Here is a 24,068-nt window from a genome sequence, read left to right as displayed (position 1 = left end):
TTGTTCCCGCGTTAATAAGTTGAAACCTCGAATTCAACACGCCCCGCCAATGCTTACATATGTAACAGCCCCATATATGCAAGAGCTGCGCTCTTTGTTTCCGGTGTATATTTGCAGAGAGAGAAAGTGAGTGAAAACGGTGGGTATTTTAGAGAGAGAAGAGAGGGTTGAAATTGTGGGAGTTTTAGAGAAAGAAGATGGTGAAAACAGTGAGCCCGGATGCAATCTCAGTGATTATGGCAAACCCATCTCCTGATTCATCTTCTTCTGATTACCCGGATATTGTTGTTCAAGTTCTTGATCTTAAACTTACTGGCAATAGCCGCTTCAGGTACTCTCTCTCTCTGTCTCTCTCCCTCCCTCCCTCTCCCCCTCCCTCCCTCTCTCTCTCTCCCCCCTCCCCTTGAGGTGTATTGTGTTTGATGGGTTTAATTGATTTTTAAAACCCTAGATCTACTCTGTATGCAACTAATTACAGGCTTTTATTTACCAAACTTAATTTTAATTCAATAAAAAATTGGTTTGCTGTGGTGGGTTTTGGGTTTATGTGATTGTAATGATTTTTCTACTTCCATTTTCTTTCTGAAAGCGTTAGGAAAGTTATCAGAAATGTGAAACTGTTTTTTCAAATCGAGGTTTAAAAATTAGGGTTTTATTAGATATTGTGCAAATGTGAAGGGATTAGGGTCTGTTGATGTTAACAATAGGATTAGTTGTCATTAGGAAAATGTTCACTTTAGAGGCGTTTTTTTTTTGCTTGCTTGTCTCTTAATTCGTAGAATCATTATATATTTATATTGATTTTACTTCCTTTGAAATGAAATAACAAAGGCATTCTTGCAATGCTAGTAAATATGAACTTTGTATCGATGATGGAATAAATGATTTGTTAGAACTAGATTGATGCTCGATGCTGCTCAATTTGTCCAATATATAAATGCAGTCCTGGATTTTGTGACTGAAACTGTATTTTAATTGTTGCAGGTTTGTAGCCAATGACGGGAAAATGAAGCTTGATGGAATGTTCCCATCTAGCTTGTCAAATGAAGTCAACTCCGGGAACATTCAGAACTTGGGGCTTATACGTATTCTTGATTATACTCTTAATGACATTCCTCTTAAGAACAAAAAGTGAGAATTTTTAGTAAAGCTTATTAACTTACAAAGTATTGTTTTGAGTTCTTGACATCCTCTAATTGAATTATGATGTAATCTCTCTGCTGCTTAGATACCTGATTGTAACAAAGTGTGAGGTTGTGTCTCCTCCGCTTGAAGCAGAAATTGTTGATGTGGTGAAATCTGAAGAAACAGGAATTCTGTTGAAGCCCAAACAGGATGTGGAGGTCAATAATGTACAAGGTCTTGGCATTGTTTTAAAGCCAAAGCAAGAAATGTTTGCGAAATCAGCTGCACAAATTGTTCATGAACAAACTGGAAAGTAAGTAACACAATTAGGTTTCTAATTTAATCAACTGTGATTATTGAGGCCAAGAAGCTAACATTTTTTATAGCTTGTGTTTACGATATGTGTTTCTTTTGGAACTAATGTCTTCTTATTATAATTGTTAGCATGGCCCCTTCTGCACGAATGGCAATGACCCGAAGAGTTCATCCACTTGTTTCTTTGAATCCATATCAAGGAAACTGGACCATAAAGGTTCGGCTTACAAACAAAGGAAACATGCGCAACTATAAGAATGCCAGAGGGGAAGGCTGTGTTTTCAACGTAGAGTTGACAGACGAAGATGTAAGAAACATGTTCTCACAATTATGTTTTTATCTGTATATTTTTCTTTTTTCAGAATTTATTATATTCTAGAAGCATAAGGACCACGAGTGTGCTTTATGCAGGGTACACAAATTCAAGCAACAATGTTCAATGAGGCTGCAAAGAAGTTCTACGACAGATTTCAACTTGGGAAGGCCTATTACATATCAAAGGGAACTCTAAGAGTTGCTAACAAGCAGTTCAAGACTGTACCAAATGATTATGAGATGACTTTGAATGAAAATTCAGTAGTGGAGGAGGCAATTGATGAAGGAACTTTCATTCCTGAAACAAAATTTAATTTTGTTCCTATTGATCAGTTGGGACCATATGTCAATAATTCTGAGCTTGTCGGTAAGAATATACTTTTTAACTCTTTTATGCAGTTAGTTAAGTTGATTTACTTTTCATGAAATCAACACTACTTAGTACTATTATTAATTGCAGATGTTATTGGTGTGGTGCAAAGTGTATCCCCCACCATGAGTATTCGCAGAAAAAGCAACAATGAAACCATCCCCAAGCGCGACATAACTATTGCAGATGAGAGGTGAGATTGTTTTTAAGTTTACTTATGTTGTTGCCTCTTAGTTGTCATTTACATTAACGCATGCTATATCTGCAGTAAGAAGACTGTAGTGGTGTCATTGTGGAACGATCTTGCTACTACTGTTGGACAAGATCTGTTGGATATTGCTGATCAATCTCCTATAGTTGCACTTAAATCCCTAAAAGTTGGGGACTTCCAAGGTCATTAAAGTTTGAATTGCCGCAATATTTTACACCAGTATAGCATGAAAAACATTTAACATTTTGTTTGTGTTCAGGAGTATCATTGTCTGCATTGAGTAGAACTGTTATCGTGGTGAATCCAGAGACACCTGAATCTAGAAAATTGAAGTCCTGGTTAGTTGCTACACTACAAATGATGATTGTTATTAAATTTGTTTTTAATTTCTATAGTAGTTACTAAAATTTATATTGTATCCCTGATAGGTATGATTCTGAAGGCAAAGATAGTTCAATGGCTTCTGTCGGCACTGGGTTAAGCCCCTCTTCCAAGAGCGGAGGTCGATCTATGTATACTGATAGAGTATCTGTTTCTTACATAACATCTAACCCATCCTTGGGTGAGGATAAGGTAATGGAGCAATAAATGTTGAGAGATGAAACTCCTAAACTCGTTAATCTGTCAAAAGTTAACCTTTGACTTCTTCTCAACTTAATAGTATCAAAATATTTGTCTAAAGTTTTAATGTGTAAACTGTGTTGCAGCCTGTGTTTTTCAGTACCAAGGGTTACATAAGTTTTATCAAGCCAGATCAGTCAATGTGGTATCGAGCTTGCAAGACATGCAACAAGAAAGTTACTGAAGCTATTGGATCTGGATTTTGGTGTGAAGGATGCCAGAAAAATGATGATTCATGCAACTTGAGGTTCAACATAACTCTTCCATAATTTTTGCGCTCCACTAATACATTGCACCTCTGTTTCTGCAATTGCTAAGTTCTAAACTTCTTTTTGGTTCAGATATATAATGGTTGCCAAAGTTGCTGATGCAAGTGGTGAAGCTTTGCTGTCTTTCTTCAATGATCAAGCTGAGAATGTAATTGGCTGCTCTGCAGATGAGCTTGACAAGTTAAGATCACAGGTATAACTATGTACATTATCCAGATGGATGACTTTCAATTCTTGGTTTCTCGTAATAAATAGCTACATTGTGACAACAGAATAAGTTAACATTGATTTGTATGTTGCTATAGGATGGAGATGGGAGTACTTATCAAATGAAATTGAAAGAAGCCACATGGGTGCCTCATCTATTCCGAGTAAGCGTTGTCCCGCAGGAATACAACAATGAGAAGCGACAAAGGATAACTGTAAGAACTGTTGCTCCTGTTGATTACGCAGCTGAGTCCAGATTTTTGCTGGAAGAGATCACTAAAATGAAAGCTTCTCAATAATGTGTTTATGGAAGTATTCTTAGAAGCTTTATATTATTTATGAAAGTATGTGAAGTTAGGAATGATGTTTCTTAAACTGGTTAAGTTTTTGTATGGATCAGAATGATTGGTTTATTTGCAAGTTTTTGCTGAATTTAAGCTTTTCTTTAAAATCCATATCCGTTTTCTTACATTGTTATTTTTATTTATTATGGTATAAATTGTCTGCAGTCGTTTTTATCACTTCATCAGCAAGGTTTCCAATTTGAAGTCGGCCATTATTTAAGTTAGGGATTCTGGCCACCTGAAGTGACAACGTGATGGTTACAACAACTTTTACAATTCCTTTGGCTTTATTTTATATATGTAACTTAACAATTCTCCTCCATCTTCCGACCCAAATTTAATTTAGAGCAATAAATAACTATATGAACAATGTAAATCAGAACATCTTGGAAAACCGAATGCAGGTTAAAACCACACAACAGCAGAGTTCAATCTGAGGCTCGGAACATCATTATACAATTATCCCTTTTACCCAAAAACCCTTTAGGTACAAAGGTCCATTAAAAATGGCAGCAGAGTAGGAACTCTAACTTCTGGCTTTTAATAACTACCCAAAAAAAATGGCGCATAGTTTGTGGTTGCGCTAGAAACTGAGTGTAATTGTTTATAGAATATCTTATGTCTTACGATACTTTGAGACCATTGATGCAATCTTATGCAATAAGGTAGATGCATCATCATCAGAGATGGAAGGAGAGGTCCATTCCTGGTATCTGTGGAGGCTACCAGTGAAGTCGGTAAAGAGTCCATCAACTCCTACTTCGTTTATCCAGAAATCATATTCGAGATATGGGTCTTGACTGTAGTTGTAATGTAAGAACAGATTTTCATTCCGAAAGGTGTATGGGTGCACCTGTAACAATTGAAAAGACACAAAAAGAATTTAGAACCTACGTAGGTTTTAACATTGCAAACAATAATAGAGCATAGATGACGATCAGGTTGACAGCTGCAATATTATTACAAGTAGAATTTAAAACTTAAGTTTATTATTACAAGTATGTATAAATTCTTTGACTCCCAATTTATATCTTGTGATGAAGGCATAATCAAAAGACAGCATAAATGATGATCAGGTTGACAGTTGCAATATTATTAAATCAAAGAGATATTGCTCTTCTGGTCAGCCTACTAAAAGTAGTCAGAATGAATTAGTTTGAGCAACACACCTGCAAGTCATGAGCATGTGCTCTGGCAACAAGGTCGTTAGGTGTTTGCAGATAATTATTTGATACAGGAACCAGCGTATCCTTCCAAGGTCCGATCCCCACTACGTATTCTTTTATAAAGTCAAGGTAACCATCTGAAGTGATTTCTGCAAATGTCTGTAAACGAAAAACATTTTACTTTAAAGTCATAAATTGTTGTGGTAGAAACTAGAAATATTATCCAATTATAAAAACAGACCAGTGACCACTAGACATGCAAATAAGCAGCATTTGAGTCAAAAACAGTAAAACTCTTAGATGAAATCTATTATTTTCTGGATGCCAGCAATTTCAAAACCTTGACTACTAAATCTAAATAAGCCAAACTACCTATAAATTTACTTTTGGTAAGTATATGCTCAAAATATATAGAAGACAGAACATAATGTTTTTAAAATCTGTGAAGGGTTCTGAGACAATATTGTCATATTGATTTTGACATTATGAAACTCAATTGTACTTGTTGACACTTGCAGATAATTTAAATAAAGTTCACAGCAGATACTTGTTTTTTTAGTGGAAAATGCCATCAAGAACAACAGAATCCTAATACTTGAGGCTAAAACTACCAATAAATTTTCAATTTCTCTATATTTTCTTATGCGCAAAGAAAAATCACAAACCTGATTAGTGTCTTGACACGGAACATTCACATCATCAATTAAGAAAATTTTAGGCAAATCGGTCTGGTTTGATATATAAATAAGTGATGTGGGGGCAAAGGACTGGATAAATGCAGGTTGTTTTAACCAGTGCTTTGACAGATATGAACCTTTGTATCCATACTTCACAAGTGTCTCAACAAATTTGTCTTCAAATTTCTTACCACCTGGCCATTTTACCTGTTATATGCAACATAAATTCAGTACAGAAAAAGATATATTACCTGCAATACAGCTACTCTATACTCCTAATGTGCACACAAAGACTTATGTTACCCACATGCTGGTTGATCAGGACCGGATTTTTAATTTCTGGATATATTCCCACTATTCTAGGTGCATCCAGTGCAATTGAGATAAACTCTTCGAAAGTAATGATAGAAAATTTTCCTGCAGAGCATAAAGGAAAATCAAAATGTTTACTGAAAGTGATATTATTTTTTTCAAGCACTTGAAAGGGCATAACTTATCATTAACTGAAACACATGATCCTCAATAAATGGAGAGACTAGGATTAGAAGGTACAAGAGTTTATCATTTTTGCAACATTGACTATGATCTGCTTTGCTATTATAAATCAACCTTTTTTTCTGTTTCCTAACTTATTTAAAGTACTCTAAAACGGACGTTGTAAGATGCGTGGTGAGGATATAATATATTTATAAATAGAGCTATGTACATATTTTATAATTAAGAACTTATATTTTGATGAGTTTAGAATCTTTGGATTATGTTTTATACGCATCACTTGCTGCTGTAGCTTTTAGTTAATTTATAAAAATGTTCCAGAGACCAGAGGGGCATGCCATATTGACTATTGGTTTATCTCTTCGAGTTATTATACCTCAATTTCTGAACTACATTTGCAACCAAGCCCTTTAGGGAAGAAAATAATCTCATCTAACTAAAGGTATTCATTTTTTCGAATTTTAAGGCCTCAATGAGACATACTGTCCTGTGAGTATTACATATATTCTGTGTTTTGCTTCTTACTTTGTAATATGCTAACAGTAAAGTCCTAAATCATGATATGAATAAAACCGACTCTTTTCAAATGTATCTACTTCTATTTCCACAATATTTCCGGATATGTGTGTGTGTGTGTGTGTGTGTGTGAGTCACACTCTATAGAGAACCACCTTACATAGAGTCTAGTAGAGAACACCTATATATACACATAAAATTCATGTATCACACTCATTATTCATCCACTATATAATTAGTAAATCAAAAAATAACGTTTATCATTTTTCCTTCAAAATACGTTGAAAATTAATCATAACATACAAACTGGTTCTACCATTGAACCAGTTTTATCCAAAGTGGTTCTGCAGTAGAAACTAGAACCAAATTTTAAAATCATTTTTTTACTTAGATTGTATGTGTAATTGTTTGTGCATGTTATATATGATTAGTATTCTACATTATAATCTAAATTTATGCATAAGTAATAAGTACGATTAATTTTAAAATTATTAATGAGATTTTAAAGTGGAACCAAATGGTTCTCCACGAGACTATATGTGTGTGTGTCTAAAAGTAACCAAAAATCAGGCCAAAAAAAAAAAGTAACCTAATCTAGCATGTCTTACTTGAAAACCTACTTTCACTTCTGCATGTAAACCACAGCCCGTTTTCACCAATTAAGACACAAAGGATCGGCATCACCAGAAGTTAGAAGCCCCTTTTCATTCCAACATCTTACTGATTTGTATGCTTGGTACATGGAGTAATGGTGTGCAAGAGTGCAAATTAAAATAGTGAATGATGGCAGAATGCATCTTGCAAGTAGACACATTGCAAAACTTGCGCTCGCAGAAAAGAGAGAACATAAAATGATTAATACATCCGAGAAACTGACCATTATATTGTTGGTCCCGGAACGAGAACCTCTGCTTCACCCTTAATGATTTCAGTTCATCAAGAGTAAAATCAACAGTAAAATAGCCGGTGGTATTGAGCCCTTGTACATCATACGTCCTCTTTCGTGATGCAAACTTTTTGTGTTCGGCTATATCGGTCGTATCATCAAGAATTACATCATGGAAGCATATAAGCGCACCATCTTTGGATGCAAGAATATCTGTTTCTATGAAGTCTGTACCCTCTTCAATAGCCCTCTGGAAGTGTTAAAAAGCTTGTTAAAACTGGAAACGGAGCATGGTCTAGAAAATTTTATTTTCTGCCTCTATTTAAAGTATCAAGACATTAAAATTATGAATTAGGAAGCCCAAGCAAATTAAGTAAACTATTTGATCCAAACACCAAAACTGGAAGCTTCTGATACTTGTGATTTAATATATCTCAAAATGAACTAAATGCTATGAAAAACTCTTAATATAAAGCTTAAAGGAATTGTTGATGAATTTGCAAATGTGAATGCATAAGGACGTACCATATATGCAGCAGCAGTTTCTTCAGGAATTTCCCCATTAGAACCACGATGTGCTACATTATATGGACGGAAAGTTTGAAGGGGCTGTTTAGTTTTATCATTCCTTCTGCTAGGGAGTGGATAAAGAGGTCGTGCAGAACACCCAAGAACGAGTAGCAGAAAAATAAAAGGGGCAACACCTGCATCAAAACATTTGCTAAAAAATCAAGTCCCTGAATATAAGCAATAAAATGCATGAAAAATGCTAGCTATGCAAACAGTTAATCAAATCAAACAACCCCAATTACCTGGCATGTCACTCGACTACATAAGCAGCAAAACAGACAATGGATGCAGGAACCGATGCCTTCATAAATTAGTTCAAAAGAATCCTAAACCATCAGTGCCAGGAACTGATGCCTTAATAAATAATTATAGTGTGCTTTCTTATAAAAAAGCCCACGCTTAGCGCTTAAGCTATAAAAGACCCTTTGTGCTCCGCGCGCTTTTTTACTTAAATAACACTGCTTGCCACCATCGCCTACCATCATTAATATCCACTATTGTTTGCCACCATAACTTACCACAATTAACAACTACTTAACACCATCATACACATTCACTCATCACTTACTACCATCATGGACCTCCTACAACTATATTTAACGACTACTTACATAAAAATCTCATACAATCAGAATTTCAAAATTAGCTTATCGAATTCAACCCGCTATTTCAATGCACTAACTACTAAACAATGTTCCAATCCTGTCTACCCTTTAATTTGGCCCCCTAATTTTTCATGTAACTTCGAAACAGGGCTTAAAACTTTGACCTCACACTACAAACAATATAAATATTATCAAATAATAAACGAATCACCAACTTCAAATGTAGGAGGGTAAACAAACACAGGGGAGTCAGTTTTGCCTGAGCTTAGTTCCAAAAGAAATCCTTTTAAAATCACCAGTATACCAGTACAATTAGAGATAATAATAATTAAAAAAAAACTAAAGAAGAAACAAACAGATGGTAAGTATTTGTGCTCTGATCAACAAGTGAAGATATGAATAATACACAAGAAGATTAGGAAAATAAGAAAGAGGGGTTGAGTTGGAAATGCTTACTAGATGAAACCATAGTGTTTGACTCTTCTTCTTCTTACCTTGACACGCAGGTTATATGTACATTTGATGATGCGTGTGTATAATACCCATTTGGAATGGGCTAAAGGGCTTTATTAACAGATCATGCCGAGAATATTCTATTTCTTGATGCTCTCTGTCGTCGATTAGTCCTGTTTAAAATACAAGAGATACTTCAGTAAGTATCACCCATTTCCCTTTAGATGCTCAGATTTTGTCGCTTGTATACATAGGTGAGATATAGATATGGACTGGTAAAAAATTATATTTTTTAAAAAGTATAGGTTAAAAATGTGTTTCATGTTTATTGTTTATAAAAATAAATAATTATTTATGCGATAAATTATATATTTATTTACTATCCAAAAATAATCTCTTTTTAAAGAATAAGATAAACAAATTACTTCATCATTCTGTTGGGTTACCCACAAGTATGTCTCACTATCTTAGAAGATTATCAATGCTCCGGGCCTCTTCTAAGGGTGGTGTCGCTATAAGTATGGTGATGACTTCTGGGATCGCTACAGCTGGGTTATTACACTCGGGGTCGTAAGCTTAGGGTCACCTCCTTGAGCTCATTCTTCAGCAAGGCTTTTAAGCCTCATCTTTCTGCTCGAAGAAGATGATATCAATTGAGTATCACCAACTTTTTACATTAAATCCCTTGTGGGCTCTCTCTAAGACTACTCCCTATATCTTGGGTATTCTCACAGTATTAGATAATGATCAAGACACGAAAACTCATGGTCAGTCCCAGCTCAAGCGACATGATTATATATTTTGAGATATCTACCTCCGCTCTCTTTAGATTTCTATCTCCGCTTTCTAGAGGTGTCTATCTCCACTTACTAGACCGATATTCATTCTTTAACTCGCTCCATGTCAGCTAATCATTTGGTTTTGGGGCACGCGAGTTATAGATTTCTTGACAGTGGCTTGCATGATCCAACAGACATGGGGCCTAATAAACTGGAACAAAAGTTAGCCCATCTAGATTATTTTTTTCTCGGAATTATTTGGTAGCTTAAACTCTTATAAATTGGGTATATAGGCCTCTTGTATCACTAACTTGATTTTTGCTCGTAATGCTAGAGAACACTCTCTTTCTTTCTCTCATTGATCAAATACAGGATCAGCTAAAATATCCATCACTTTTCATTCCATATTCTCTGTAACATTCTTCTACATTCAAGAAAATTCCCACATTTATTGTTAACCGCTTTCTCCTGTTAATATTTATCATGCATATTTTTTTTTTATCTAAATCTCATCATACAAAATTTGTCTCGACTCATTTTCTTTCTGAGACCTCATTTTCTTTCAAGTCCCCTTCGGCCCTTCATTATTTACTTTTAGTTTCACTCAATCCATTCCACTCCATTCATCTTGACAAACACAACTCATTATTTACTTTTAGTTTCACTCAATCCATTCCACTCCATTCATCTTGACAAACACAACATTATAGTTATTGATTATTAAGTTGGTGAGGACAAGAATACAGGTTCAACATATGAATAACAACCAAATGTATATCCTTACTAAGAGCATCTCCAATAGAGTTAGCTATGATAGTTAGCTAAATTGGACTTGTAGGACATTATGTAAAATTTGCTGAACTTGTAAGACATTTTGATTTGATGATATTGGCTGGTTATAATTTAAAAATAGTATGTTATTAATATTTTAAATTGTTATAAATAGAATATATCACTTTAATATGGTAATAAGTAATGTGTAATCTTCCGAAAGATTTCTTACACACCTGTAGTGGATCGACAAATATAACTAGGAGGTTGGTTATAATTAGGGAAATGCAATGTCACCCAAAATTTGTTCCCAAAACTTTTTCCCAAATGACTTGGCAGACATATGACTATTTTTAATTGAGTGATTGATATGCATACAGGGGTCCAATTATTATTAGTGTGAGGGAAACCAATCATACATTACTAATTGGATCTAAGAAAAACGTTTGTGAACAGTTTTTGGTTACTTAGAATTTTCTTATAATTATAAACAAGGGGTTGATATGATTGAAGTGTCATTTTTCAAAGATATTGACTTTTTTTTTATTATTGTTTTTGGTATGCCAACTCAGTTTTTAGCTGAGGGTTTTTCATGATTGGAGATGCTCTAACTATCCGATCGCCCTTAACACCGTTATAATTTATTTACATTTTCAACGATAATTTTACATAGATAAAAATACATATATAAATATTATTCAGTATACTATATATATTATTCTAAAATCAGTGGGGGTGCTGTGTTGAAATTGGTATGCTATATGATACAAATTTAATCATGAGAAGTATATTAAATGTATAATCATTACATGCCTAATGCAAAGATATTTAGCACCCCATAATCATATGATCTAAAATTAATTATGTGTTATAATTTACTTCAAAAAAGAAAATTATGTGCTATAGTGGTAGATTTTACAAAATTTTAATTTATGATGTTTTGGGAGCATTCCCATTTCCCAACTAGGAAAAAAGGGCAAGATCAAGTTGAAGAAAGGAAAATGGCAAGATCAAGTTGAAGGAAGGAATATGAGCATAGCGTAGCTTTTGGTTTTTTTTTTTTTTTTGAATAAAGCGTAGCTTTTGGTTATTTTGTTGAATGGGAATGCTATATACATACGTAAATGCACTTAAAGTCATAAGAGCAAGTCCAATAGATTAGCTATATGATGTCCTAAACTCATATTTAGGTAATGTGTCAAAAAAATGCACTCCAACACTATCCTAGTGTTACCCTAAATCACTAGCACAACCTTAATTCTCCTAGCCATTACCTATTTATAAGTAACCCTTAGTCATTACCTATTTAATATTTATGAATAAAATAATCATCCATCTTCTTCTTTCTTTGTCTATTCTCTCCTTTTCCCCTTCTCTCTCAAATTTATTATTAAAATAATCTTAGGAGAAATATAGAGATTACTATTGGAGTTGACACTAAAAATTGATTACCTAAATCTTTAAGACATACTAGCACTAATTATTTTATATTATTTGCTCTAACGCCCTGCTCCATCTTTAGCCTCGGTAACATCTTGTTGTGATAGCATGAACGCGAACAAATAAGTTTACAAAGCGCAAATCGTTCGCTCAAACCATCAAGTGGATATTTAAAATCGGATATATTTAAATATTTAATTATAATATTAAATTATTTCAAAATAAAATTATGTTGTAATAATATTAAAATTTATAATTTTTAAAAAAAATATTTTTTTAATTCTTTAAATAATTATATATATTATAAGAAAAAAATATTTTAAAATTCAAAAACCCTTGAGGTATCTCAACTAACTATATATTCAACAATAAATCTTGGGTTACATCCTTATGCACTACTAAAACACTACCCCTTTTTTAGGAGTTGACGTGGCCCAACAGTACTATTCTGCTGGTTGTGTAAAACGTTGCTTAGACTTCAATTTTTTTTTTCTAAGTCCTTAAAATTGAAAAATGGATCAGTTTTAAACGTACTTTTAATATTCATTTATTTAAAATTTATTCAAATATAAATTTATTGAAATATTCAAATATAGATTTATTGTAAAAACTTATACTAAATAAATTTATTGAAATTTATTCAATTAAATAATACCAACTATTAAATTTTTGTTTCATTTTTTCTCATAATATTAATTTATGATTCAACATAAATTTAATTTCTCTGTAATTGTTATGTATTACATCTTTTTAAATATTATTCTTAATTAAATATAATTTTAACATAAAATTTCTCTAGTTAGAAAAATTTCTTTTATTACTATTTTTGTATTTCTTTGTATATTATTACTATATAACCATAAATTTTGTATTCATCATTTTAAAAAAAATAATTCAAATTGTTATTGCTAACTACTATTGTTACTCTATTTTTTTAGGGGTTAGTTTGTTTTTATATTTGGGAAAATAAAAGAAGTGGTACTTCTGAAAGCACATATGAGAAGAAAGAATTTCACTGGCCCTGCTCTTGCTTCCAGGATGAAAAATGCTTGTGTTCATAGCTGTAATTGCAAGAAATTAAGAACAAAATCCACCAAATTGAAGCCAAAACCTGTAGACTTTTTTTCCCCTTCACAAGCAAAGACAGTATCAAGGCAAAACCATATTAAAGCTTTAAAGAATTGCACCACCAACTAGCCAAAATCTTCACCATCTTTATGGACAAGTCCCCAGACAGCATTACTAACATAAAAACTTCGACGAAATCACCATATGATATTGTAATCCAATAAGCAATCGGAAATGGCATATTCAATGATCAAGCAAGATAGTACCAAGTATGATGAGTTAAAGGGAACAAGAATTATAAAAACACAGCCACCATTATGAACAAAAAGAAAGAAGTTGAGAGGGCTAAAGCATATCAGCATCTGATAAATGATAAGGCATCTGATGTGCAACAACTATCAATATCATCTCTTGGACAATCACTAATTAAAGTACATACCAACTCCTGGTTTTGAATAACACTTGTGAGAATCAATTAACTAAAACAACTAATGTTTGCTCTGATATGCAATAGACTAATATCTACTATGAAATTCAAGTTCTCAACTACTGCCTAAAATAACTACTGCCTCGAACAAGACGCCACACCTAACTGGTGTTGGTGGTGGATGTGATATTTGTAGCCTCCTCTGGTACTGCACAGAGAGGAAAGTTTAAGTTAAACTCAAGAAACTTGAAGAAACCTGCTTGAAATTAAGCTAGATACTACCAGATAGTGCGGAGACAAGTGGTCTTGTTGTTCTGCTATCTACTGCAGATTCAAAAGTCAGTCCGGCAACAACTTTCAAAACATTATTATCATTGACTTCTTGGATTAAAGCTATATTGCCATTACCACTAGCATCATCAGGTGTCTGCTGCCTCAAATTTGTCAAGTGATTTGGCCCTAGTAAATATATAATGCAGATCAGGAATTCAAATTACAGAGGTTAGTTCTCCCAACATTTAACACCTGGTGAAACAAATACAACAATTCCATATTAACGATATAGTAGAGAACAAACCATCCTCTGGCAAAAAAGTTAAAAGCTCTTCACTTAAATCATTCAGATCCGACTGTATGCAATTCTTTTTCCCACCCTTTTTGGACTACAAAACACAAATATTTATAATAAGCAGAAATCAATTTATAACAGAAGAATACATATTTAGAAAATTAAAGCATGATAGTATCTTACCTTTTTCTTCAGACACTTAACAACTGTATCAACCTTTGACTGCTTTCTCCTAGTTGGTGGACGACCTTTGCACCTTTTCTTAATCGGTGAATGAATACTTAAACTCGAATCAGAATTTTTTGACTTTTTACCTTCACTCTTACTAGTCTGCTTATCTACAGATATTTTCTTTGAAATACATTCATCATTATTATCCCATTCCAACTCCAATTTTTTGAATGTATCAACCAAGCTGTTGCACCTCTCTATCTTTTGAGTCGCCAAGTCAACAATTCTATAAAAAGCATCACAAACCATATCATACATACGCTTCTCTTCAGAATCTTTCCATGTACTATATGTCACTTTAGTTCGACTATGAATTCTTTTTACATTCTTCCTCCATCTTCTTAAAATGTATTTACTTGACATTGTAAAAACATTTTGCTTAAAAAGAAGCACCTTGATAATATGCCTACAAATTATTCCACGAAACTCAAAAAGACGGCATCCACATTTGACATCATATTCATCTCCAACCTCTTTAATGAAGCAAACATTGTATTTAATAGTTCTCCGCATTTGAGAATCACCCACATATTGTATCTCCTCCACTTGATAATTAAAGATGACCTCATCAGAATCTAACATCATGCATTCACAATACATGAGATTTATCATCTCTTTTTGAAACTCTTTAAACTTATCATTAGTATAATTCTCCTGAAATTGCTTCTCTATAACATGAGGTGTGACACAAGGGATAGTAGTACTCAATGAGCGAGTATCGGCGTGAACTTCTTTTTCCACCTTATCTTTCAAAGCATTATCATATTTTCCCACAAATTCCCTTAAGGATGTTTTAGCATTGACATATCCATCAAAAAAAGCATTCATACTTTCACTTCTTTGTGTAGTTGACATTCCTGCCCAAAAACAATCTTTCACAAAACAAGGGACCCATTTATGTCTTCCATCATACAACCTATTGAGCCAGTCATTATCTTTCAAATTATAATTTGAAATCATAGAACTCCATCCTAATTCAAAAGTATCAACCTCAATGGAATCATAAACAATATTCTGTAGTTCAAACTTTATTGAATCATACTCTTTGTACCCTTTTAACTTTTCAGGAATTTTTTTCATTATGTGCCATAAACACCACCGGTGGCGTGCATTAGGAAACACTTTCTCAATTGCATTTTGCATTGCTCTATCTTGATCTGTTATTATAGCATTAGGAGGATAACCAGACATACAAGTGAGCCAAGTTTCAAACAACCATATAAATGTTGGTGTGTCTTCATTTGAAATTAAACCACAACCAAGTAAAATTGACTGGCCATGATGATTAACTCCTACAAAAGGCGCGAACGGCATATCATATTTGTTAGTCAGGTATGTAGTATCAAAAGTTACTACATCTCCGAACTCTTTATATGCCGCTCTACATCGTGCATCAGCCCAAAATAGATTTTTTATCCTATTTTCATCATCAAGATCCATTGAATAATAAAACTTGGAATCTATTGATTGGGCTTTATTAAAATAATTTTGGAGAGCAACTGCATCACCCTCAGCCAACCTCAACCTTCTTATTGTCCTCATATAATTTTCACAATCTTTTTTGCTAAAAGTCATATTTTCATGACCTCCATGTTCAACCACAAGAGCATTGTAACTCTTGTTCATGGGAATACCAGCTTCATCAAACAAATTAAGACTTCTCTTTGCATGATTTGTTAATTTTCTGTTACAACGAAATCTATATGCCTTGCTTGGACTCAAATTGTGATTGTGTTCATTATCAAATTGAGTCACACGCCATTTATCATCCTCATCCATTCTTTTTGCACAAAGTCTAGCTTTACAATTTGTTTTCACAACAGGTTTTGGCTTTAAGCTATCCGGTGCCTTTTGATTTGGCTCACCATATCGGTGACATGCAACAGTCATATATGTATTAACTCCTTCGATTTTTCTAGTATTTCTTATCATAATCCCAAATCCATTTTGTATACCATATTGTCTATAGTATTCATACACCTCAGTTTCAGAATCAAAAATTGTGTTTACCTCAGGGGGTGAGAGTTTTTTACTTGTTTCCTCTTCATTATTTTCCTCTTGGGCCTTTAACTGCTCTGTATCTTCTTCCTCGTTCTCCTCTAGTTCCATGGACTGGTTTTCAAACTGGGGATCCATTAATCTGTGTATAATATATGACTAATGATTAATAAAAATTATGAAATTTGTGTATGTATATTCTATGTATATGTAATTGTATTACTGATTGAAAGGAATGGTAGTAACTGATGAAATACCTGATCGCGGAAGAAGAGTGGAGCGGTGGATGGAAGCTGTGATGGGATACAAGAGGGAATATACAGGATTCTGATTTTTTTTCTTAATTAAATTAGAAAAGTAATAAAAAATGGACTACTCCTAAAAAAGGGGTAGTGTTTTAGTAGTGCATAAGGATGTAGCCCAAGATTTATTGTATATTCAATCCTAATCACTTTATCACTCATTGGTTTAATAAGTACTATATTACCCAAAAACCCTTGAGGTACAAAGGTCCATTGAAAACGACAGTAGACTAGTAGAGTAGAAACTCTAACTTCTACTCCCTCAGTATACATCTCAGTATACATCGGGATGGGGACATGACACGGACTTTAATGCTCCTGTAAAGTGTAATTTATTTTTAAAATTTTCTTAATATTTTATAGGAGCATTGAAATCCATGTTGAGCAGTTGAAAAGAAATGTATAGAATTAAATAAGAAAGAGTAGCTTTTAATAATTACCAAAAAAGATAAATGAATGCGCATAGTTTGTGGTTGCGCTAGAAACTGAGTATAATTGTCTATTGAATATCTTATGTCTTATGATACTTTGAGACCATTGATGCAATCTTATGCAATAAGGTAGATGCATCATCATCAGAGATGGAAGGAGAGGTCCATTCTTGGTATCTGTGGAGACTACCAGTGAAGTCGGTAAAGAGTCCATCAACTCCCACTTCGTTTATCCAGTAATCATATTCGAGATACGGGTCTTGACTGTAGTTATAATGTAAAAACTGATTTTCATTCCGAAAGGTGTATGGGTGCACCTGTAACAATTGAAAGACACAAAAAGAATTTAGAACCTACGTAGGTTTTAACATTGCAAACAATAACAGAGCATAGATGATGATCAGGTTGACAGCTGCAATATTATTACAAGTAGAATTTAGAACCCATGTTTATGATTACAAGTATGTAAATATTCTTTGACTCCCAATTTTTATCTTGTGATGATAATCAAAAAACAGCACAGATGATGATCAGGTTCACAGTTGCAGTATTATGAAATCAAAGAGAGATTGCTTTTCCGGTCAGCTTACTAAAAGTAGTCAGAATGAATTAGTTTGAGCAACACACCTGCAAGTCATGAGCATGTGCTCTGGCAACAAGGTCGTTAGGTGTTTGCAGATAATTATTTGATACAGAAACCAGCGTATCCTTCCCAGGTCCAATCCCCACTACGTATTCTTTTATAAAGTCAAGGTAACCATCTGAAGTGATTTCTGCAAATGTCTGCGAACAAAAAACATTTTACTTTAAAGTCATAAGTTGTCGTGGTAGAAACTAGAGATATTATCAAATTATAAAAACAGACCAGTGACCACTAGACATGCAAATACGCAGGCAGCATTAGAGTAAAAAAGAGTAAAAGTCTTAGATGCAATGTATTAAACCAAACTACTTATAAATGTACTTTTGGAAAGTAAATGCTCAATACATATAGAAGACAGAACATAATGTTTTAAAATCTGAAAAGGGTTCTGAGATAATATTGTCATATTGATTTTGACATTATGAAACTCAATTGTACTTGTTGACACTTGCAGATAATTTAAATAAAGTTCACAGCAGACACTTGTTTTTTTAGTGGGAAATGCCATCAAGAACAACAGAATCCTAATACTTGAGGCTAAAACTACCAATAAATTTTCAGTTTCTCTATATTTTCTTATGCGCAAAGAAAAATCACAAACCTGATTAGTGTCTTGACACGGAACATCTACATCATCAATTAAGAAAATTTTAGGCAAGTCGGTCTGGTTTGATATATAAATAAGTGATGTGGGGGCGAAGGACTGGATAAATGCAGGTTGTTTTAACCATTGCTTTGACAGATAGGAACCTCTGTATCCATACTTCACAAGTGTCTCAACAAATTTGTCTTCAAATTTCTTACCACCTGGCCATTTTACCTGTTATATGAAACATAAATTCAGTACAGAAAAATATATATATTATCTGCAATACAGCTACTCAATTCTTCATATTAAGCAGCCATTTTACATCTAATACTCCTAATGTGCCCACAAAGACTTATGTTACCCACATGCTGGTTGATCAGGACCGGACTTTTAATTTCTGGATATATTCCCACTACTCTAGGTGCATCCAGTGCAATTGAGATAAACTCTTCGAAAGTAATGATGGAAAATTTTCCTGCAGAGCATATAGAAAAATCAAAATGTTACTGAAGTGATATTATTTTTTTCAAGCACTTAAAGGCATAACTTATCATCAACATGATCCTCAATAAATAAGAGTGTAATTAGAAGGCACAAAAGTTTATCGTTTTTGCAACATTGACTATGATCCGCTTTGCTATAATAAATCAACCTTTTTTTCTGTTTCCTAACTTATTTAAAGTACTCTACAACGGATGTTGTAAGATGCATTGTGAGGATATAATATATTTATACATAGAGCTATAAACACATTTTATAATTAATAACTTATATTGTGATGAGTTGAGAATCTTTGGATTATGTTTTATACGCATCACTTGCTGCGTAGATTCTAGTTAATTTCTAAAAATGTTCCACAGACCAGAGGGGCATGCCATATTGACTACCGATTATCTCTTGGAGTTATTATACCTCAATTTCTGAAGTAAATCGACAACCAAGCCCTTTACAGAAGAAAATAATCTTATCTAACTAAAGGTATTCATTTTTTTGAATTTTAAGGCCTCAACAAGAGACATACTGTCCTGTGAGTATTACATATATTCCGTGTTTTACTTCTTACTTTGTAATATGCTAACAGTGAAGTCCGAAAATCATGATATGAACAATACCGACTCTTTTCAAGTGTTTCTACTTCTATTTCTACAATATTTCCGGATATATGTGTGTGTGTGTGTGTGTAAAAGTAACCTAAATATCAGACCCAAAAAAAAAGCGTAACCTAATCTAGCATGTCTTACTTGAAAACCTACTTTCACTTCTGCATGTAAACACAGCCCGTTTTCACCAATTATTAATAAAAATAGGACACTAAAAGGATCAGCATCACCAGAAGTTAGAATCTCTTTTTCATTCCAATATCTTACTAATTTGTATGCTTGGCACATGAAGTAAATGGTGTGCAAGAGTGCAAATTGAAATAGTGAATGGTGGCAGAGTGCATCTTGCAAGTAGACAAATTGCAAAACATGTGCTCGCTGAAAAGAGATAACAAAAAATGATTAATACATCCGAGAAACTGACCATTATATTGTTGGTCCCGGAACCATTGCCTCTGCTTCACCCTTAATGATTTCAGTTCATCAAGAGTAAAATCAACAGTAAAATAGCCGGTTTTATTGACCCCTTGTACATCATACGTCCTCTTTCGTGTTGCAAACTTTTTGTGTTCGGCTATATCAGTCGTATTATCAAGAATTACATCATGGAAGCATATAAGTGCACCATCTTTGGATGCAAGAATATCTGTTTCTATGAAGTCTGTACCCTCTTCAATAGCCCTCTGGAAGAGTTAAAAACCTTATTAAAACTGGATGGAGCATGGTCCAGTACAATTTATTTTCTGCCTCTATTTAAAGTAACAAGACATTAAAATTATGAATTAGGAAGCCTGTAGTATAGCTACTTGTTATCTTTCTTATTCTGATCCTCTTTGTAGAAAGTCGAGCAAATTAAGTAAACTATTTGTTACTTGTGATATGATATATCTCAAACTGAACTAGATGCTATGAAAAACTCTTAATATAAAGCTTTAAGGAATTGTTGATGAATTTTCAAATGTGAATGCATAAGGACGTACCATATATGCAGCAGCAGTTTCTTCAGGAATTTCCCCATTAGAACCACGATGTGCTACATTATATGGACGGAAAGTTTGAAGGGGCTGTTTAGTTTTATCATTCCTTCTGCTAGGGAGTGGATAAAGAGGTCGTGCAGAACACCCAAGAACGAGTAGCAGAAAAATTAAAGGGGCAACACCTGCATCAAAAAAATTTGCTAATAAATCAAATCCCCGAGTATAAGCAATAAAATGCATGAAAAATGCTAGCTATGCAAACAGTTAATCAAATCAAACAACCCCAATTACCTGGTATTGTCACTCAACTACAAAAGCAGCAAAACAGACAATGGAAGTAGGAACCAATGCCTTAATAAATTAGTTCAAAAGAATCATAAACGATCAGTACCAGATGCCTTAATAATTATTTCAAAAGAATTCTAAACCATCAGTTTTAAAAGATACACCATTGTATTAAGCTGAAATTGCATTTTTGATACATGCGATTATAGTTTTAGTTTCACTTTATGTTCAAAATCACGTTGTTTACTAATTCTTAAAATCTACTAATACATATAATAAAGAGTCTTACTGCAATAGAAACCAATTAGTCTACAAACTTAAAAGCAATCTTTGATCAATTCTTAATCACTATTTTTAACTACAGAAATCATTCATTTTTTTTGCTAAATAAATGATTTCCATAGTTAAAAATAGTGATTAAGAATTGATCAAAGATTGCTTTTTAGTTTGTACAGAAATCATTCATTTATACATTCACAAATCCAAACCAAACTAAAAATACCTAATATAACCCGCTTAAAACAGAGTCTGGGAAGGGTAAAATGTACACAGACCATATATATATAACATATCTCTCAAATATATACACACGCACACACACACATGTATATATTTATATATACATATATATACACAACATATATGATCATAATCTTCACTTATACTACAATAATGGACCTACTATTACCATTACCACCACATTTTATGACTTGACACCATGGTTATCAAAAGCACCTTTAAGTGCAGCTTACGAAAGCGGAGCGAAGCGCGCCTATTAAGCGCAGAGTAAATACAAAAGCCATGCAAAAAGCGTGCTTTTTGCTGAAGCCTAAAGCTCAAAAACCTATAAAATAGCGAAAAAATATGTTGATGCTGAAATATAAATTTTATCCACTATTCCACTTCTTAATTTCTTTCTTAAAATTTTTGAGTACTAAGGGTCTAGTTTTTTCTTTTGGGTTTATAGCCCGTAACTACTAACTAGCATGTTCAGTTATGTTAATCTATAAAAATATATATAAAAATTAATTAATTAATATAATGCATTTCTTCAAAAAGCCCACACTTCGCATTTAGGCTATAAGAGACCTCTAGCGTTTCGCGCACTTTTTGGCTTTAATAACACTGCTTGCCACCATCGCCTAACATCACTAATAGCCACCGCTGCTTATCACCATAACTTACCATAATTAACGACTACTTACCACCATCACGCACATCTTCCCATCACAATTACATATCTATATCTACATCTATCTATATCATCACGCACCTAAGGCCCACTTTTGTCGCCACTCAATCCACCCCGGGCCCGCTAGAGCATCGCCAAGTGGTTTGTGTGTGTATATATTATGGACAGTAAGTAAACTTTCTAATATCACATATCGAGAATCATGCTCTCTTATTCATAATGGCATTTTGTATCAAAGTTAAAAAAAAATCTAGTCTACAACACATCGAGACAGACACATCATATTGGTCTGTGACTCTGTTACCAGCCCTTGTACCCTCTAATCATAAATTTATCTTGCCGCTACTTGTCCACCTTTTTTATATTAGGCATCCCAAAATGTTAGCCCATATATGACTTTTGCAAGTTGTACACATTCTCCCTATCCATATACGCAAAAATTGAAATTTTCATGGAAAACATAAAATTACAATAATTAAGCAATATATTGCTAAGTCTTTACTTGTCCAGGTCCTTGTTCGGCAATTAGGCAATTAGACTGTTGGCGAATTAAATTAGCTACTTTGACTAACTGATTTGATTGCATTAGTAGTTTCGACTAGCAAACTCAATTGAATTACTTATTTTCAATAAAAAAAATAAAACTGTTTGGTAAATATATGTTGAATTAGATATTTGTATATTAAGTATATAAATGACAATCCTCTAATTAAAAAACTCATGCAATTAGAATTTTCAAAACTAGCTTATCGAATTCAACCCGTTATTTCAATACACTAACTACTAAACATGGCTTAAAACTTGGACCTGGCACACTAAAAACAATATAAATACTATCACATAATAAACGAATTACCAACTTCAGATGCAGGAGGATAAAAAAACACAGCGGAATCGAGTTTTGCCTGAGCTTAGTTCCAAAAGAAATCCTTTTAAAACCACTCGTATACACGAGAAGATTAGGAAAATAAGAAAGAGGGGTTGAGTTGGGAATGCTTACCAGATGAAACCATAGTGTTGACTCTTCTTCTTCTTCTTAACCTTGACACGCAGGTTATATGTACATTTGATGATGCGTGTGTATAGTACCCATTTGGAATGGGCTAAAGGGCTTTATTAACAGAGCATGCCGAGAATATTCTATTTCTTGATGCTTTTGTCATTGATTATAGTCCAGATACTTCACAAAATATCACCCATTTGTTTGCGATATTTTCTTGATGATGTTGTCATTAATTGTCCTGTTTTTAATAGTACAGTACAATACAAGTAGGAGTAAGATCCAAGTCAAGGCAGGGTTCCAAACGCCAGCGGGACCGATTTCTTCGGCCATCATTTTCAGTTGGGCCTTATATCAACACAACAGAGGTGGCGGCCAAAGAGGATGAAGGCGACGGCGACTGTTCGGGATCAAAATGGGATTCGTGAGTCAGTTCCAGAAAAAGCGTGCGTTAATTGTGCTTTAATTGAGAGTGTTAATTGTGTTTTAATTCAGTGCATTATTTTATTGTTTTGTTGATTGTGTTTTAATTAAGAGGTTAATTGTCTCACTTATGAGTTATCAATTATGAGTTATCACGAGTGCAAGAATAGTTTGACCATTTATGTGCCAATTTGCGGCTACAATTATGTATAATTTTCTTGTTAATAATTGTTATATTATATTTTTTGTATATTATCTTTTTATTTAGTGTCTCACTGAAGATCCACTTTTGGTTGAGATTTTATTTAATTTTCTTTTCACTTCTTGAATAATATACACATAATTTTAATAATTATTAATTATTGGATATATTATCCTTTATTTTTTAAATATATGTATGTATGTATGTGTGTATGTATGTATAATCAATTATATATATCGACTTATATTTTTTCTGTTTCTTTTGTTTATACTTTCAAGGTGCTTCGTAGAAGATCGGTTTTCTTTTCTGAAATTAAAATTTTATAATCTTAATTTCCCGATAATTTTGCATGTCGGATGGTTATGTTGATGATATCCAAGGTCATTAAACTCGAGGTCGTTAGTTTAAGAGCATCATCCTCATGCTCTAAAAGTGCACTTTCCGTCCCGTGCTCTTAGCAACGTTGTTCTTCCGATAAACAAGTTCATATGATTATT

General features: G+C 33.5%; 4 protein-coding genes across 8 annotated transcripts; 1 reads left to right on the top strand and 3 right to left on the bottom strand.

The window, feature by feature from the left end:
* Window positions 1-3,865, top strand: LOC108211604 (replication protein A 70 kDa DNA-binding subunit B). The gene is made up of 12 exons (XM_017383242.2): window positions 1-331; window positions 985-1,131; window positions 1,229-1,438; window positions 1,570-1,747; window positions 1,852-2,122; window positions 2,216-2,318; window positions 2,394-2,518; window positions 2,596-2,674; window positions 2,765-2,909; window positions 3,044-3,204; window positions 3,299-3,419; window positions 3,532-3,865. Exons 1-12 carry the CDS (start codon window positions 198-200, stop codon window positions 3,730-3,732), a joined length of 1,875 nt encoding a protein of 624 aa, XP_017238731.1. The 5' UTR covers window positions 1-197; the 3' UTR covers window positions 3,733-3,865.
* Window positions 3,866-4,161: 296 nt separating this feature from the next.
* Window positions 4,162-23,082, bottom strand: LOC108210516 (glycerophosphodiester phosphodiesterase GDPD6). Of its 3 annotated transcripts, none has more exons than XM_064089339.1 (7): window positions 22,947-23,082; window positions 8,043-8,221; window positions 7,509-7,767; window positions 5,928-6,037; window positions 5,609-5,827; window positions 4,947-5,102; window positions 4,162-4,630 (listed from the first exon to the last, which is right to left on the bottom strand). In XM_064089339.1, exons 1-7 carry the CDS (start codon window positions 22,957-22,959, stop codon window positions 4,394-4,396), a joined length of 1,173 nt encoding a protein of 390 aa, XP_063945409.1. In that variant the 5' UTR covers window positions 22,960-23,082; the 3' UTR covers window positions 4,162-4,393. The 3 variants fall into 3 exon arrangements, with proteins under 3 accessions (XP_063945409.1, XP_017237329.1, XP_017237330.1); XM_017381840.2 differs by lacking the exon at window positions 22,947-23,082 and adding an exon at window positions 9,149-9,377; XM_017381841.2 differs by lacking the exon at window positions 22,947-23,082 and adding an exon at window positions 8,330-9,127.
* LOC108215100 (protein FAR1-RELATED SEQUENCE 5-like) lies at window positions 13,536-16,993 on the bottom strand. 3 transcript variants are annotated; one of them, XM_017387443.2, is made up of 6 exons: window positions 16,685-16,993; window positions 14,382-16,569; window positions 14,208-14,292; window positions 14,039-14,089; window positions 13,913-13,954; window positions 13,536-13,838 (listed from the first exon to the last, which is right to left on the bottom strand). In XM_017387443.2, the coding sequence occupies exons 2-6, from the start codon at window positions 16,563-16,565 to the stop codon at window positions 13,792-13,794; spliced, it is 2,409 nt and encodes an 802-aa protein (XP_017242932.1). In that variant the 5' UTR covers window positions 16,566-16,569; window positions 16,685-16,993; the 3' UTR covers window positions 13,536-13,791. The 3 variants fall into 3 exon arrangements, with proteins under 3 accessions (XP_017242932.1, XP_017242931.1, XP_063945404.1); XM_017387442.2 differs by having other exon boundaries at window positions 13,913-14,089; XM_064089334.1 differs by having other exon boundaries at window positions 13,913-14,089; window positions 14,382-16,993.
* On the bottom strand, window positions 17,138-23,088 carry LOC108215101 (glycerophosphodiester phosphodiesterase GDPD6). Its single transcript, XM_017387445.2, has 7 exons — window positions 22,947-23,088; window positions 20,473-20,651; window positions 19,917-20,175; window positions 18,758-18,867; window positions 18,405-18,623; window positions 17,788-17,943; window positions 17,138-17,477 (listed from the first exon to the last, which is right to left on the bottom strand). The coding sequence occupies exons 1-7, from the start codon at window positions 22,957-22,959 to the stop codon at window positions 17,241-17,243; spliced, it is 1,173 nt and encodes a 390-aa protein (XP_017242934.1). The 5' UTR covers window positions 22,960-23,088; the 3' UTR covers window positions 17,138-17,240.
* Window positions 23,089-24,068: the final 980 nt, after the last annotated feature.

Source organism: Daucus carota, chromosome 3, assembly GCF_001625215.2.
Source record: "Daucus carota subsp. sativus chromosome 3, DH1 v3.0, whole genome shotgun sequence".
Lineage (NCBI taxonomy): Eukaryota > Viridiplantae > Streptophyta > Magnoliopsida > Apiales > Apiaceae > Daucus > Daucus carota.
This window is presented reverse-complemented; position numbering and strand designations above follow the sequence as displayed.

Bases quoted from the DNA above. Each gene is read 5' to 3' on its own strand.
- LOC108215101 (XM_017387445.2), bottom strand. The intron at 18,624-18,757 runs GTGGGTAACATA...TTCATATAACAG, and splicing joins CGGTCCTGATCAACCAGCAT to GTAAAATGGCCAGGTGGTAA. The intron at 17,478-17,787 runs GTGTGTTGCTCA...CAATTGTTACAG, and splicing joins CACATGCTCATGACTTGCAG to GTGCACCCATACACCTTTCG.
- LOC108211604 (XM_017383242.2), top strand. From the start codon at position 198: ATGGTGAAAACAGTGAGCCCGGATGCAATCTCAGTGATTATGGCAAAC. The intron at 2,319-2,393 runs GTGAGATTGTTT...CTATATCTGCAG, and splicing joins ATAACTATTGCAGATGAGAG to TAAGAAGACTGTAGTGGTGT. The intron at 3,205-3,298 runs GTTCAACATAAC...TTTTTGGTTCAG, and splicing joins GATGATTCATGCAACTTGAG to ATATATAATGGTTGCCAAAG.
- LOC108210516 (XM_064089339.1), bottom strand. The intron at 5,103-5,608 runs GTTTGTGATTTT...TTTCGTTTACAG, and splicing joins CGTGTCAAGACACTAATCAG to ACATTTGCAGAAATCACTTC. The intron at 4,631-4,946 runs GTGTGTTGCTCA...CAATTGTTACAG, and splicing joins CACATGCTCATGACTTGCAG to GTGCACCCATACACCTTTCG.
- LOC108215100 (XM_064089334.1), bottom strand. From the start codon at position 16,565: ATGGATCCCCAGTTTGAAAACCAGTCCATGGAACTAGAGGAGAACGAG. The intron at 14,293-14,381 runs GTAAGATACTAT...TGTGTTTTGTAG, and splicing joins TTAAGTGTCTGAAGAAAAAG to TCCAAAAAGGGTGGGAAAAA. The intron at 14,090-14,207 runs GTTTGTTCTCTA...TATATTTACTAG, and splicing joins AACTTTTTTGCCAGAGGATG to GGCCAAATCACTTGACAAAT.